At 28.4% G+C, this 18,072-nt stretch overlaps 1 protein-coding gene across 4 annotated transcripts in view; it reads right to left on the bottom strand.

Annotated features, from left to right (window-relative positions):
* LOC142333613 (adenylate cyclase type 1-like) overlaps positions 1-18,072 on the bottom strand; it is a 338,843-nt gene that overhangs the window by 65,109 nt on the left and 255,662 nt on the right. For all 4 annotated transcript variants that reach the window (XM_075380939.1, XM_075380936.1, XM_075380937.1 and 1 more), the window contains exons 11-13: positions 12,635-12,736; positions 5,636-5,821; positions 1,057-1,203 (exon numbers count right to left, since the gene is read on the bottom strand). In XM_075380939.1, coding sequence (XP_075237054.1) covers positions 1,057-1,203; positions 5,636-5,821; positions 12,635-12,736 — 435 coding nt within the window. The remainder of the gene's footprint in view (positions 1-1,056; positions 1,204-5,635; positions 5,822-12,634; positions 12,737-18,072) is intronic.

Raw genomic sequence — 18,072 nt, 5'->3', positions numbered from 1 at the left:
CAAATTACCATTTTTATTCGATTCACCCTTGTATTAAGGCGCTTCATAACGAAACATTACATCTTGATTTTATTACAAACAAAAACCATTTAATCATCCTGTGAAAACTTTTCATTTAATAAGACACTCAAAAATGCTGTTCTGTTGATAACAAAAGTACTACAATGTTCAATTGCTGATCGTACAATTGGTTGTGTTATCGACTTTCAGGGAGGGGTATCTCCATGAAAATCACAATGTAAAGATATTTTCCATATTTAAATTTAAATATATCCAGTGAATTTTTTGAGCAGCTAGCATAATTTTGTATTGTAGAATATAGGTGAGTGAATATTGCTAGTTTTATTCTTTTAAACAATAATTGCACATTCATAAATATAAAAAAAAAGGATAATTTAACTGTTTCATTGAAATTTGATACGTCAGTATCCTTCAAACTACCAAAATTATATATAGATTAAATGTCACTGAAACAACATAAATGTTTCTACATCATCCTGTTTTTAAATGTAAATTTAAAAACAGGATGAAGGCTGTATTTAGCACTTTTTATAAAATTTATATCATAAAATAACAATTAAAAAATAAAATTAATTTGTGAAAAAGTATAACTGCCAAAATCTTCATTAAATTGAACATAAAATAAACGATTATGGCCTACTGAATGAAGCTATTTATTATTATTTTTACTAAAGTATCAGAAGTTCAGATAGTTCAACGCTTCTACCTACAATTTAAAAATATACTGAATGTTTCTTAAAATATAAGAAAATATTTTTCTGAATATTTTACCAAATTTTATTATTTAAATGGAATTTAGTTTTCAAATTTATACTGTTTTAGTTTTTTTTAGATTTCAAATTTCTACATCACAATATACAGTGCTACTATTAAAATTTCCACAAGTATTGTTCACAAAAAAAATTAAATTGATATTTCCACCTACACACACTTATGCTGCTGGTAAAATTTAAATCGAGTATTGCTACAAAAAAAAAAAAAAAAAAAAAAAAAAAAAAAAAAAAAAAAAAAACGAAATATGAAAACAATACTTACAGATATCCAAATAAAGGCAGTAAGGAACAAAAGTAACAATATAATAGTTCTAGGAAGAACAGCTGCTTGTAATGCACCAATTAATAATAATAGTACCAGGCTACAAGCCAACGAACTGGTAAAACCAACATCTATGTCATTATGGTACTGAAAAGAAAAATTAAAATCAACATAAAATATATATCACATCAAAATCAATAATAATTATACAAAACTGACTTCCAATAGGCTAGAAAAAACAAAAATAAAGAAAAAGTTTTATTATCGTTACATGTAATTAAGTAATATATATATCTAAATTAATCTTTATAACTGTATCTACATTCAAACATTATATATTTTCTCTGCCACATCAACTTTTGCAGAGCTTAATCAAAGTACTCAACTTCTACCACTAGAGCTCCATCTATGAATTACTCATTTGTTTCAAATTGATGAACACACATCCCCAGACTGTTAGCATGGTGAAGAGGTATTTCAAATCAAATATAGGCTTTAACGAGAATGGTTGAAAATGTTATACTTTGGAGATATCATATTCCAAATATATCAGACATAATTATTTAGTAGATTAATTTGAACATGGTTTTTTTTTCTTACTTTTTTTTTATGAGATGACAGGCATCAACTGTTTTTGGTAATTTTGCTCAATGAGAATGATATTTGTAGAGCAAGAAAAATGCCACGCCTGACGAGGATTTGAACACAGGTCCTCCAGATGAGAGGTGATACACTACCACTCCTCCATGGAGATTGGCAAAATGGTTAGTGTTTACTTGGTATATTGCATTCAAAAGATAAGAATTAAAATAGAGAATATTGTACAAGGAAGTAGAGTAGGCTGTTATTTGTAAATTTCTTAGAATACTGTTCATTCATACAGATTAGTAAAGCTGCGATTGATTGATTTCTGTGGATTAAGTGAAAGAAAAAAACCATTAAATATACCAGCTTATTGCAAGAACACCTGGCAAAATTGGATAACCTGGGATGATAGTGGAAATAAATGAATGTCAATTTAGCAGGAGGAAAAACAATAAAGGACATTTTTTTTGCACCAGTGGATATTCGGTGGAAATTGTGGAGTAAAAGAAGACTTTCCTATTCATTGTACTGAACTAGTATTCTGTAATTTTAATCATTAATATATGAGTCTAAGTTTCACTTTTATCTCAGATTTGTAAAAATTCAGTAACAATGGAACAATTAATCACCTAACTTTAACCTATAAAGAGAACTTTGTTGATCCAAAAATGCAATCACATATTCAGAATACGGAATGAATGTGGCATTGGGAAATATGAAAGAAAAAGGAAGATATATGGTACTCAAAGGGAAATGCTCAACAGTTATATGACAATTTACAATTAAAAAGTATGGCTATTACGAGTACATGATGATAAAGTGTACTTAACAGTTCATGTTGCCAGAAGAAGGGTACATATGACAAAAGGTACATATTCTTATTTAGAATAGAACTTTAGAATAACCCCAAAGCACCAAAATATCTCACTTGGAACTACTAAATAAAATTTTGGTGTGATCTGAAGAGTAAAACTAACATTAACATACAAAAGAACAACCATTTGTGCCTTTTTGTTTGACAAAGATTCTTCAACATTTCATACAAAAAAATACTTCTGATGTTATTATGGTCCTAAATTATTATATGAGATTCGACAATGAAATTTCTATTTTTTTTTTTTTTGGGAAGGGGGGCGAAAAACATTTTTACGTTTTCATCACCCGGAAAACAAAAATATAAAATCTAATAAAACAACAAAAATTAAAACAAAATAAAATAAACAATAGAAATTTAAAAACATTTTAAACTTAAATTAAAATATGAAATACTGAAACAAAATAAAAAGCAAACTAAAACATTAACCATGGATTAACAGAAAAAATAAAAATTAAAAATGAAATTCATAACAGTAGAAAAATAAAACACTACTAAAAAATATCTAAAATACTAACACTTCCATATGGCTACAAAAAAACTATAGCTTTTATTTTTCAGTCTTGTTAGATTAAAATGTGGAACCCATTAGTTCAGTTAACATCGTACTCACAAAGACGATTAAAAGAGTATAAAACACAATTGTCTTTCAATTTTGGTACCAATGTGTTGTCCTTCCATGTATAAAGAAATTAAATCATGCCATGCACTTCACAAATGGCAGGAACAACAGCTGGATTTGGGATGAGATTAGAGATGACAAATACTGTGCTACTATGGTAACATGTATATTTTTATTTCTGGATTGATGATTTCAGCAAATAAGCTATAAGCTTGTTCGTGGGCTATGGAAATGGAATTTTGTAGCATACGAAAAACTGACCTGGATTCAAACCCAGAACCTCCAGATAAAAGGCTGAGATGCTATCACTCTGCTATGGGGATCGGCAAACAATTTTTAACAAACAACTGGATATCAGTTTTATAATAAATATGAGATCTGTTCAAAGATAGAAAAGAATCTTGATTATTATAACCACTTTTGTTTACATAAAAATGTTGGGTTGGCTAAAAATATGAACTGTGGAAGAACAGTGTGTTATGATAAGATTTTTAGGTACTTACGTATTAATGCCACCGCTGCTTCAGCTTTATTTAAAAACAAAGTAGTCAAGCGGATTTCGGTGGAAAATGGGCCGATTTAAGTTTAACATAGATTCAAAACAGTCTCCTTATTTATTTAATAAATGGTTATTTATATTTATAAATATACCAAACTTAACCTACGCTCGCTAAGCTTGACTAATTAACAGGAGTGTTTTGATTATTTAAATAATAAATAATTGCAATAATTACTGAATTTATTAAATAATACTCAAAAAATTACAGTGTTAATTAGTCAAGGTTAGCAAGCAAAGGTTAAATTTGGTTAAATTATATTTATAAAATAAATAAATATAAATAACCATTTATTAAAATTAATAAAGAGACTGTTCATTTTCCACCAAAATCTGATTGACTACTTTGTTTTTAAATAAAGCTGTAGCTGCAGTGGCGTTAATACATAAGTACTGATTTTTATTTCCTGAAGGTGTAAAACTGGCCAAAAATCAGTTGCAATGTTACAACAGTATGGTAAAAAGTGTATTAAGTGTGCAAATTTTTATGAGGTCTGTTCAGAAAATAACCGAACATTTTTAATTATGTGCCAACAGAAATATTTAGTGACGTGCAGTTGGCAGCATTGTGTTCTGCATAACCTCCTCTGTAACCATATGTTCTTGGAATGTTCATATCTCATTTGGTTCTGTGTTATTGTTATTTGAGTGCAATGTGTTTAATTGTTAGCAGTGATTTTTGTAACGTGTGATTTTTGAGACCAAAAATACAACGTAAAATCTTGCGTGTAACTGGGGAAAACTTTCACAAAAATGTTTCAACTTTTGAAACAAGCTTATGGAGATGATGCTCTGATGATGCAATGTTACAAATGGCGTTCACGATTTAAAAGTGGTCGTCAGTCAATCAAAGATGACCTTGAACCAGGGAAGGCCTTTTAACTTCAACTGATGACACCTGTGTTCAGAAAATCAATGATCTAGAGCATGTAAATCGCCAGTTGACTATTGGAGAACTTGTAAAAGAGGTTAGCATCTCAATTGGATTATGACATCAAATTTTGACTAACAAATTGAACATGCACTGAGTCGCAGCAAGGTTTATTCCTCGTTTGATGACCAAACAGCAGAAAGAACATTGAGTGGGCGTTTGTCGACAACTTCTTGAACAAGCCAATGACGATGAAATATTCATGTAAACGATCATAATGGGAGATAAAAGCCAAGTTTATGGCTAAGATATAAAGACAAAAGTTCAGTCATCACAATGGATCAACAAAGGATCTTCATGCCCCAAGAAAGCACGTCAGTCTTGATCCAATGTCAAAGTAATACTCTCTGTTTTTTCAATTTTAATGGAATTGTACATTTAGAATTCTTGCTTCAAGGTGAAACAGTATACTGTGCATACTACCCAGGTGTTTTACAGTGGACGTGAAAAAATCTACAAAAAGAGACCAGAGTTGTGGCGAGACAACTCACGCATGGTTCCCTCACCACGACAATGCGCCTGCACACTCAGCTTTGTCAGTTCGTCAGTTTTGTGCCAAAAATCAGATGTCTGTCCTCCGTCAGCCTTGTGAGTCCTCTACTCACCAGACCCTTTGCAAGTTTTCTTCTTTCCGAAATTAAAATAAGTGATGAAATAATGCTGTTTTGAGACTATTGATGACAATAAAGCAAATTCATCATGAACCTTACAGGCCATTCCAAATGAAGCTATCTGGGACTGCTTCAACTGCAGTGCAAAGTGGTGTTGCGAAAAGGAAACACCACTAAGAAAAGTGTGCGTGAATAGTAGAGGGGAGTACTTTGAAGGTGACAAGGACCAATAATCAAGATTAAAAAAATAAAGTTTGGTTATTTTCTGTACAGACCACACAGCTCTACATTAATTAATGTAATTAATGTTGGTTAAATACAAGATTGCTTACTATTAAATCTTAAATTGAATCATAATCTAATGATAAAACGAAAGAGATATGATAAATCGTATAATTACCTGGTTTTCCTTATCTTTATCTTTAAAACATAACGTAACTAAATTAACATGAGTTGATTTTTCTCTATCAACACTTCGTGCTTCAATCGCTTGGCTAAGGTATTTATTAACACGATTTGATGGTTGATGATAAACACTAGAATGTCGTTTTTTAAATGGCCTTTTAAATTTATCAGTAACTTTGTTCTGGAATCATAAAAAAAAAACAATAATAATTTAATAATAAAATAATATTTGTCAATCATAATTATCTCGGGTTTAGTTCCAAACATAAATTAGTTATTCCTTTTATTTTACTTAACAGAGTAGTTTAAATTTTAATTTAAAAAAGGAAGTTGCTTTTCTTAGTGTTATTAAATTAAAATTAATATAAAAAAATTCCAAGTTACTAAAAATTAGTTTCCCCAACATTATTTACAACAAAATCATGTACTTAAATGTTAATTTTTAGAATATCAATTAATAGATGACAGTAATGAGTAAGTTGATAATTTATACATTCCAACTATTTATGGTTGAGTAAAAAATACACTTCGACCAAGAAACTCTAAGTTACAACTGAAAACCATAAATAAATGAAAGAAGATTTAGGTTTCAACATTTCTAAAGGCCATGATTTAATAAAAAGCTGCAAAATATATCAAACAGAAGTTCAAATTACAAAATAATTCACAGATTCAATCAACAATTCATCAGAGTTGAGATTTTTTTAATATATCGCTAAAGGAAATCCGTGGAAAAAAACTCTTCCAAATTATGTTAAAGCGTTATATCTATTTATTATAATAACGTTATAAAAACACTGTTTATGATAAAAATGATTTTTATTTATACTTTTTGAAGCTCTGAAGTTCAAGAAAATCAAAAATTGAAAAATTCTTATAATTTTTTTTTCATATGCAACATATACAACACAAAAACTATAAATTTACTTATTGCACATAAAAAGTCTAGTTGTGTCTATGAGTCTGTTACTCTTCCACACATAAACAACTCGGCCAAATGACTTGAAATTTTACATGAATATAGTTTTTATACATGCAAAAGCATAGGACTATTGGTATTACAAAATGTTTAACAATTTTAAGATGGCCATTTTAATGGCTTGTGATAACAATCAGATTATGATCCTTGCCGATATTCAACCTGACCACAGACAAATTGAATTTGGAAACCACTTGCAGAATTTACATTAAATTGCAATAAAAAAATGTCTGTTTGTCTTTTTCGATATCTTTTTCGGTTATAGAGAAAAGTAACTAACCTTTTCGGGACTAACATACTACAAACCCTAGTTCATCCTCATGCTAGGTTATTTTATTAAATTACTCATCTTTAAGTAGTCCTCTGTATGATTTATTACTTCACATTCATTAGAAATTGATATTATTTTTAATTCATTTAAAATTTATAACTATTTTTGTTTCTTTTTTTATTTGCTAACAAATTTTAAAACACAATTTTTATTACAAATATAAACAAAATTAACCCTTCCTTTGAACAAAACTAAGGACTCATCAATTACAATATATTTTGAAAAGGATAAAACACATTTGAGAAATTTTTTTCAATTTATCTAGTAATTCTTGAGTTTTGAAAAGATGAAATCTGAGTGGTTGATCTTTATTATTGGTAAAATGAAGCATACTACCAATCTTCAAATATCTGTCTCTGGCCATTGTTTCGGAAAATATTGGTGAATGCAGTACACTGTCTGTTGACCAGTAATCTTTATAGAATCTTTCTTATTTCTTGGGATAAGCATGGTCAAACTCAAAAATGTATGCAGTTCACTACTTGGTTTCCATCATTGTAAATTTGAATGAGCAAGATCGGTTTGTTCAGGGGCTAGGGTATAATATGTGTTTATTTCACTCAATATATGTTCAATAATTTTGGGCATTATTACAGCTTTAACAAGAAGAAATAAATCCTGGAAACGAATGTGACGAATCGGCCATGTTTACTAACAGAATTCAACAAAACTTACAGAACCTAGTTTTAGAACGCTGGTAACATAATTTTATTCTCCCTATTTCTAGCTGTTAGCTGCAACTTATCGATAGTGCAAATAGTTTATTTTAAAGCCAATAAAGTGCAGCGCATGTTGGTGAAAGAATTATATTAGTCGCGTTAACACAATGATAGTACTCGAATGATAAAATTCTAAAACGAGTTTACGCGACTGTAGTCTATATGGACAGTTTATTGCAGTCATGTAAGCGTGATGATTCAACCAACACACCCACTGCCATAGTTACTCTGTGTGTGACACGACTGGCTTCACCTGCCTCCTGTTACTTGACTACTATTTTTAAGATGAGGCTGACTATTTTGAAACCAACATACTTCAGATCACTCAAAGTTTAGAATCCTACGCTGACCAAACTGTCACTCTGAAGCAATTACAATAATACACTGATCGTTTTTCTAACACACTTTAATTGTTATTATTCTTACAAACATGAGGACAATGAACATAGGGGGTTCAGGGGCAGATCCCTGACTGGCTTGTCATTCATAAGCAACAAATATCCAAATTAAGTCTACTTTTTTCTTCTTTCTTATTGGATGAAAAATGAATTGTGTGTGGTGTGTTAAAAGATGCTCCAATTGATGGAATTCAAACTTCAAACCTTTGAAATGAAAGACAAAGATGTTACCACTCCACTAAAAAGATCAACTATATGGTCTCTTAATTAGGAGTTATAATATTAAATATTTCATTTTAATTAAGTTACTTAGTATATGATGTGTAAAAAATTTCTTTGCTGGTATAAAAATCAGAATATATGAAGTTTTTTCTTTATAGATAATTAAATAAATAAGAGATACTTAAATTTCATAACCGGAACTTATTTAATAATGTTTTATAACAAAATCACATTTTCTATGTGATATTTAAAAAAAAATGCATATAACTCAAAGAAAGCGTTAAGAAATCACTTCTCTTAAAGAGTAAACCGGTACTAAACAAATAGTTTTTGAGTGTGATACAGCAAATTCTACTTTAAAATAACTTAGACAAAATAATTACTTTTCAACTCGAAAGAAGATTAACATATGTAGCTATATGAAAAATCCTGTTTTAAATTTAAATTCAGAGTTAATAGTCGGTGGAAATTTACCTGTAATAAATAATAATCAATGCAGCCTACTTAGATGCAATGTAAAGCTTGCCAACCAATTAAAAAGCAGCTTTTAATGCCATTATATTAAAAAAAACTCATGTGTGTCAAAACAAAAATAACAGAATTGCAACACTTTTATGTTGTGTACCAAAGAGTTGATTACATTAGAAAAATGAAAGAAAAAAATCACCATGTCATACCTAACAATTTATTCAACACCACAGTTAAAACTTTGGGGTTGTATTTTCAGTTCATGGTTCATTAAATCCAATAAATATTACATTGGAAAATAATGAATACATAAAAATCCAGGTAAAGGTTGTATAATATAAAGATTTCATCACATCACCAATAAGAGAATACTTTAAAATACTAATAAAAAAACCGTGAAAAAAGTTTGTAAAGAACAAAACTTTTGTCTTTTTATGAATGATAAACCATCTTTAGAACTGAAAAAAATATAAGAGCAATTATCAAAAAATTAGCTACCACAAAACTTAACTTATAATCATAATAATAAAATGATATGGTTGAAGAAAAAATTATAAAAAAAAGAAAAAAAAGCACCATGCTTCTTGAATTTATGTCAAATCTAACTAATCATGAAGAAAAAATTAATTGAATTTTAACTAGCAGATTAACAATTTAATAGGTAAAAGATTTTTCAGAAAAGATTTAATAAATCATTTCTATGCCTAAACATTTCAATATTATTTTGATTATTTATTTTATTATTTTCACAGAAACTCTTTTTCCTCTAGAAAATTAACAGTCACCAGAAAACCTCACCATTCCCGGAATCATGCAAGATATGAAAGTAATTACAATCCAGAAGTATTAACTGTTAATCAGCCCAACACCAACTGGTGATATAAAAAAAGTTATGAAAAAAAGTTATTAATTATTGCTAAAATCCTCAAATTTCATTAAAGAAAAATAACAAAGTAAATTAAAAAAAAAGATTTCTGATTTTTTTTTCAGAAATATGTTCAAAATTACTTACTTTTTATAGCAACTGATAAGTATACAACCCTGTACTCATAAAAATTGGGGTTACACAGGAATAGAATTCTAAAAATGAAGTGTTTTAAGAAAAATATTAAAAAATAATTCAAGAGTTATTTAAAGCTTGTAATAATAAATTGCTTTTTCGTTAAATCAATGAAAGTTAATGGAAGTGGGCAATTAGACCCCTGTAACTTTACCATCCAGAGGCAGCTGTTACATTGCGTTATTTTAAGGTAAAGTGATAAATGAAAAAAAAAAGCCAGTTTAGTTAATATTGTATTACAAAATATTGCAGATAAAAATGAAAATATTACACGATAAAATAAAATGTAGAAAAATAAAAATACGGTACTGAGTTTGCTGTATGCGGTGGGCAGGAAGTCCATTTCTGCTAGTCATGAAATTATTAGGATAGGTGCAGCTTACCTTCTATGGATTTAAAATTTCTATGTGAGTTCCACCATATTCAAAGCACAGCTGTAAGTTTATGGAATTTTTTATCTATTTTCTCTATACTATTGGTTAGTTGAAGTTTTCCAGTGAAATATAACTGATAATTTGTAATCCAAAGGAGCTAAAAATGTGTGTGTGCATACAAACGACACATTTTTTAAAAATTTTAAATGTAACAACAGATTTTTTTCAATGAGTGTTTGATTGAACTGGAAGGATATTGGTTCACATCAGTTAAATAGTCAACTAATGGTATAATGTATCGGACCTCTTTGTAACACATTTACATTTAGAGGCTATGCAAGATGAAATAATTAGAGGTAATTACATTAAAATGTTTTCATTTTATAGTGTTTTTATGAATACCTTTTTATGTTAAATATCTGCCAAGTTTTACACTTCTGTAGTATACAAAACAGCAATGTTTATATATATATAATAAAAACACTGATGTGTGTGTATGTGTGTATTTTCTATTAAAGTGTTTATATTTAGATTACTCAGCATTTAACTACATCTAAAGAGTTATAGTAAACAGTTAGTTATTCAAATAAACTGGGAAACAAGATTATACTGAAAAACCATTTAAAAAAAAAATTCAAATGGTAAACAGTTTCTGAAAAATCTTGTAAAAAACAATTAATAAAGAATGAGTACTTGTTTGTTAAAGAACCTCACTTTTTTCTATGCAACTTTAAAAAAAATGAATAATAATAATAATGAAAATGAATAATGTTGTTTATTCAAGGTGAAAAAGTACATTTTTTAATGAAAAATAAAAATTATAAAACACTTTTATTTTTGTTGACTTAACACTTTTGATTATGTTGACTTCATTTACTGATGAATTAAACATATATAAACATAACCTATGCTCGCTAACTTCCTCTAATTAATGTTAAATAGCATAATATGAACATTTAACGTTAATTAGATGAGGTTAGCAAGTGACGCAAGTGTAGGTTATGTTGGTATATGTTTGACTCGTCAATACATGGAGTCAACATAATCTAAACAAACAATCTACATTTTCTTTGCTCACTAACAGACATAGTTTTTATTTAATACATTGTAACAATATGTTGTTTACTGACAAAGAAGTTGAATATTAAAAAAAGTGAAGGTACGATAACAAGTACCAATAATTGTTTTTTAACATAATTTTGTCTTCCAAATCTGTATCAGTGTTTAACAATTAAGAAAGAAGAAAAATCAAATATTTAAAAAAGTGAAACCATTGTGTTGATCAAAAAAAGATTAGATAAAGGAATGTCTAAAAGGCCTAATGTAAAATTAATATAAATTAGAAATTTGTTATGAAATCTTTTAGTAATAATTTAAAATATTTATGTTACTTAAACAAAATTGTGCAACCTGTTAAACCTCTAAAGCTAAGTTTAAAAGAATTTAAAGAACTTACTCCTAACTTACAATCCAAATCATCAAATTTACTTGAAAAAATATAAATTTCACAGTAAACAATTTGTCGAACTTATCACACAATTAATAGGACTGCAATCTTTATCACAACTTTTTAAATTATAAAGAATCTTTTTAGGTACCAAATTTTAGATGCAATTGGTGATTAATAAAGTACAAATTGAAAAATTCAAACAAAAAAAATTCACTACAAAAAAACTGTTAAAATACTTTTTCTTGCCAGGATATTAAATTCAACTTGACATACTACTTGATAATTATAAAACGAAGTATTTGAAGTCAATAATGCTTATAGAACTTATTTACAAAGTTTTACTTGTACTATTGTGAGGTGTAAACCACTCTGTTAAAGATTAAATATCCAAAAAGACCTTCTTTCATTTCAGTAATTCACCACTGTAATTTGCACATTAAATAAAACAATGAAGTCTGAATACATCAGTTATCTTTTTTTTGTTTTGATGGTGTTCTTTGATAACTGGAATTAGATTAATGGTAGCATTTATAAAATGTAGCATTTATAAAATGGTCAACTTAAAGATTAACTTCTAAAAGCGTAATTTTTATTTTAATCAAACCTGTTATGAGAAATTTTAACCTAAAAAAACAATTTCATATTGTAATGATTTAATAAAAAAATCATGAACTGGTGTTGAAATAGTGAGTTACATTACTTTAAAAAAATAAACAAAATAGATGAAAAGTTGTACAAAAAAAAGAAGTAAAGCGTGCTTTAGAATAAATGGAATAGAAGAAAACTCATTGAAAAAACCGATGAAATTCAAAAAACAGTAAAAGATGAACTGCAACAAAATATTAAAAAAAAAAAACAAGATATACTATAAGAAAACAAAATTTGAAAAGTATTAAATGAGAATACATTCAAAGTGACTATTTTATTTTTAAAGAAGAAGAAGAAGAAGAAGAAGAAACGAAGAAAACCTTAAGAATATAATTATAAAAATACCTTAGCTCCAATATCCCTGAGAGATAATGTATCACTCCCTGGAAAAGGTCTCGAACCAGCAGTAGATGGATCAGCATGTAAAGCACGTTGTAAATCAAGTACCTATTTGTAAAGATATGGTACAAAACAAAAGAAACACAAGCGATATGCAATTACTACGTTCAGTACAAAAAAATTAAAAAAAAAGAGAAAATGTATAACCAGCACAATAATAATTATTAAAAAGCACAAAATTAATGTACATATATAAAAAAGAAAGCATTCAACAATATTGAGTGTGATTTAAAAAAAAAAATTATTTTACTACTCTAATAAAATTATAAATTTGGTTCAAACGAAAAATCCCAAAAAGCAGAATCCTGGCATGAATTACAATTCTGGTAATATATGACGGTCGTTCCATAATTAAAGAGACAAATATCAACATCAATACAACTATTTAAACTATATTGTATTCAATTAGCTCATATAGTAAAGAATAAACAAACGTCGCGTTTGTGTTAGTGAGTTCATCATGATTTTGATAAGTCATGTCCCTTATATCAGTGTTGATTCACAACACGGCCATATCTATATACAACATTTAATCATTACTCATATTTTTGATACCAAATAATTAATTTTTCATATAATAGTCGATGTAATCAAAAGTTTATATAATGTGATGTCTTCTCAGTTCTATTAAAACCCTTGATCTTTTCAAATGATCATTCTTTTGTTCTCGTAATTTATTTTTGTGTTTCTGTTAGTTATTTATTTTTTCTAATGTTATTTAAAGTTAATATACAGGTAATGCAATTTTTTTAAGTTTACTGGAATGTGAGTGCAGTGCATTCCTAGATTTTTATCTGTATGACTGAGTTATAGCATTATTTGACAGTATGTTTGATACAGATTTAATTGTTAATAGTGCATAATTATTGATAATCCCTCTGAAAAAAGCCCTTAAATCATGCAGAAAACACATCATTTTAAACATTTAAAAAAATAAATTACAGAATAATCCAACAGCATTGATTTCAGATGTCATTAATAAACTGCCATCATAAGTGGAACTTGTGGTGCTTCAATATACAATCTGATTCACGAGTATGAATCTAGTAATGAATTATGGTTTTCTAAAAACACAAAACCCCACAAGTCAAGTGAAGAAAACATTGATGATTTTGATAAAAATGCGGTTCGTAAAAAAAGTATATGAATTTTATTATTGAGAAAAAGTTTAACGATGGTTTACCTACTCTGTAAGATAATTCGGTTATCGTCTTAGACAATGTTCCTTATCATTCATGTAAAAAGGAAGGAATTCCAACCATCTGGAAAAAGAATGATGTCAAAGGAGTGATTTTTGAAGAGGATGAACTTAAGGTCCAATTATTGCAAAGAATTTCATGTATTAAAAGCAATTTTAAATGTGTATAAAACTGATGAGTTAGCAAGATCCAATGCCAAAACTATGCTTCGATTATCTCCCTACATTGTGTACTCAACCCGGTTGAATTAATCTGGGGACAAATCAAAAGTTGCATAGCAGCAGCAAATACTGCTTTTAAAATATCTGATGTTAAAAATTTATGTTCAAAAGCCTTCATTTCCATGGTAAATAACCTACTGATGTCAGAATGAAAGCAGGAGATTGAAGACCAGGGCCTTGTGTCTTGGCAGGTCAGGTTGGACGAATCTCCCACAGGTGGCTATACGCATGGTATATTTCCTATATTATCTGATTTAGGTGCAATTAGATGGATTTACCGCAATCAGTATATCACACAGTTTCTCTTCAGGTAAGTTTGGCTAGGTTTCATTTGATAGATTCGAGTTAATACCCGGATTGTGGGACTGATTACTGTCAGCTCAGCAGGAATAGAAAAAAATATATAAAACATGTAACAAATACTACTGAACAAAATTATTGGGAATTGGATAATAAAATAGAAAACTAAACTGAGCCTCTCATCGTATCTCTTAATATTGACATCACTACGGATTTCTCGTAATCATATGACAAAAAGTGAATTGAATTTATTATTTGTTTATTATCATACAAATTTAATCTAAGAAAATAATGAACTTTTACTTTTGTGAACAATTGATAATTTCATAACTCTTTAAAAATCTCAAATAACATGTCTTAATTATTTAAATCTAAAATACATTTATAATTTTTGTAAAATATAACAGTGTATGGTTACTGAATATTAATGTCGCATAGTTTCTTTTATATGCATCAGGATTTATAGGAGATGCTTGTGAATTGGCCGTCTGAACACTTGTACATGCAGTCAGTTTATCTGAACTCTATAAGCTAACTGAATAAGATACAGAATAAACTGAACTGTCTAAAATTAATGTTATCATTCCTGATACAGAAAATATCAGCTGTTCAAAAACAATTTCGACTAATATAACCTTTTTTGTTTATATCAAAATGTTGGGTCGGCTAAAAACTTGGATCTGTGGAAAAACAGTGTGCAATGATAAGATTTTTATTTTCTGAAGGTGTAAAACTAAATTGTGGCTAAAATTAAATTGCAATTTTAAAACAGTATGGTAAAAAACATATTAAGTATGCAAATATTTATATGTGAATTGAACGGTATAAATTGGTAAGAACAAGTGTCATCGATTTTTACACTATTTTCAAGAATAGTTCAAACACCGATGTATATAATTCTTTACCAGTAGAATAAGAATCAGCAAATTAATCATTTACTTCTAGAACAAGAATCAGTCAATTTTCCAATAACTACGGTACGGTTAAAAATGTAACTATTAAAAAATTAGCACTTGTTTATTTTCATTAATAGACATAACAATGGTAGATGTCACAACATATTCATTGGCATTTTTAGTTTTTAAAGATACTATCACTGATTATATATCTGTATTATCAAATACAAGTATATGTCTCAAGGTTTAGAAAATAGTATCATAATAGTTGATGGTACAAAGTAATCTCTGTTTTATTTACAGAATTATTGGATCATATAAAATTACATATATTTTCTATAAAATTTTTAAACTGGTTAAGTTTCTGTATTATAATATATTTAGAATAATGGAAGAAATAATAATGTAAATTTTTTTGGACATTAACTAAGATAACAAAGCACCTGATCTATGAAACTGATTTATTTTTGCATGCATTGTTGATGATTTACCAACATTAACAAGACGTTTATCAGCTAATAATAATAGTAAATGCACCATTAACCCTTAAACTTTGAACAAGGTAATCTAGAAAATAAAAATACATCTTTTATATAAGGTGTTCGATCTAACTAATACGCTATAATTAAACTTATATCTTACTATATACAATTTATTTTTTATATAGCACACTAAATTATTCTGACATTTTAAAAATGTAATAAATCACCACTGTATACTAAATTACATTTCATTTTTTTGTATGCCCTTGGAATAACCCTTCAATTTGATTCTAAAATCAAGTTTTGTCAATTTAACTTTCTCATTTCTAACAGGGTTTATATTAAATTTAAAAAGTTATTATACAATAATAATTCAAGAAATTAGCTTTAAAATCATATATACAAGATGTTAATAAAACATACGAATTTAAAAAAAAAAAAAAAACATTTCAAGAGTTAAGACAGAAAACTACATGAAATGATGTACTTTTTGGTGAAACCACCACATCGCCAAGCCCTCAATAATAGGAGGATGGAAGCAATTTAAACATTTTAAATGGAAAGTGTATGGTTGTGACATATCATTTTAAAGGGCACTGAAAAATAAAAAATAATATTTATTTTCCTTTTTTTCTCCCGATTACTTTTGACTTTCATTTCAGTTATTTTTAAAATTTCTATGTTTACAAGACACCATATCACTTTATACTATAATCTGGAAAAAAAGGAACAAATTATTTCTTAATTTCTATATATATAACAGAAGTTATTTTCTAAAATTTAATATGGCTTATTTATCAGTTTTATTTCTTCTTGCAATTTTTATTTACTTTTTATAATTATATTTTAATTTAAAATACGGAGGTCACCTAAAAACACTGCCCATAAGAAAAAAAAACATTCTTAAGAAATCAAAATATGAGAAATTTACATGTTTGTTTAATTATTACGAAAAAAAAATGACTAGCAACTGATCATAAGGTAAAAGTTTCTGGAATCTGGGAATACGCATATTTATCAATAATTTTCTTTCATTTTCATACAAAAAAAAAATAGATATCAGAATAACATTCAGTCATAAGACAAGTTAGATTTACCCTACTGATGACATCATTGGAATAGTAATCCTGCTTATTATGAAAGCAATTGCAGGTTTGAACATTTGGTTCACATAATCAAGTTATACGGCTGATAATGCAAAGCTAACATCTGTGGGTTTATGCACGAACGACTTTAAGGCCCACTCCTGTTTAGACAAAACTGGGATGATATTATCAAAATCCTTAGAGCTGAAAGGTTTAATTCATATGCTATTAATAGGTACTGCGCCTCGCAAATAATATGTCACAAGCCTAATGGCCATGACAATGACATAATGCCTTCATCAGTCCTGCCCGGCCAAACAGAGTAATAAACTTGGTAGCCCAACAAGGCAGGGGCTTTCAATGTTGAACTTGAACAGAATCCAACTTTACATTTCCAAGGTTAATAACCTATTGATGTCAGAACGAAAGCAGGAGATTGAAGACCAGGGCCTTGTGTCTTGGCAGGTCAGGTTAGACGAATCCCCCACAGGTGGCTACACGCATGGTATATTTCCTATACTATCTGATTTAGATACGATTAGATGGATTTCCCCCAATCAGTATATCACACAGTTTCTCTTCAGGCATGGTGCCTTTCGGGCAAGTTTGTCTAGGTTTTGTTTGGTGGAATCAAGTCAATGCCCGGATTGTGGGACTGATGATACAGTGGACCACGTCCTCTATGTCTGTCCCCGATATGAGGTCAAACGTTCACGAGCTGTTAGGGAACTTGAGAAATGCATTCCTTTCTGGATCTCTGTATTAACTGGATCATCTGCAAGGAATGGTTTATAGTGTGGCTAGTTTTCTTCTTACAGCCGATAAAATTAACAATTTATAGAAAATCAAATCATCCTTGGTCTCATAAAATTAACATATATACAAATATGATTAATAAAACTATGCATTCTACACAAAATAATGAAGAAAAATGAAACACAGAAATAAATACTATAAAACAAATTGCAATTCAAAATGGATATCGTACTTCGTTAATTGATAACGTATATAAAAAGACAAACACCAAAACTTTTAGTAGTAACTTTAAAACCAATACATAAAACACGGAAGATTGATAATGTTTACTTAAAATATTCCTACACTAACAGAATTGTTGAATATATAAGCAAAGTTTATGAGAAGGATAAATTTATATTAGCATAAAAACTAAAAACCAAATAATAAAATATTTAAAAAACAA

The sequence above is a fragment of the Lycorma delicatula genome, chromosome 13, assembly GCF_047948215.1.
Source record: "Lycorma delicatula isolate Av1 chromosome 13, ASM4794821v1, whole genome shotgun sequence".
NCBI classification, from domain to species: domain Eukaryota; kingdom Metazoa; phylum Arthropoda; class Insecta; order Hemiptera; family Fulgoridae; genus Lycorma; species Lycorma delicatula.
Note: the sequence above shows the minus strand (reverse complement) of the source record. Positions and strands in the feature narration are given on the sequence as shown.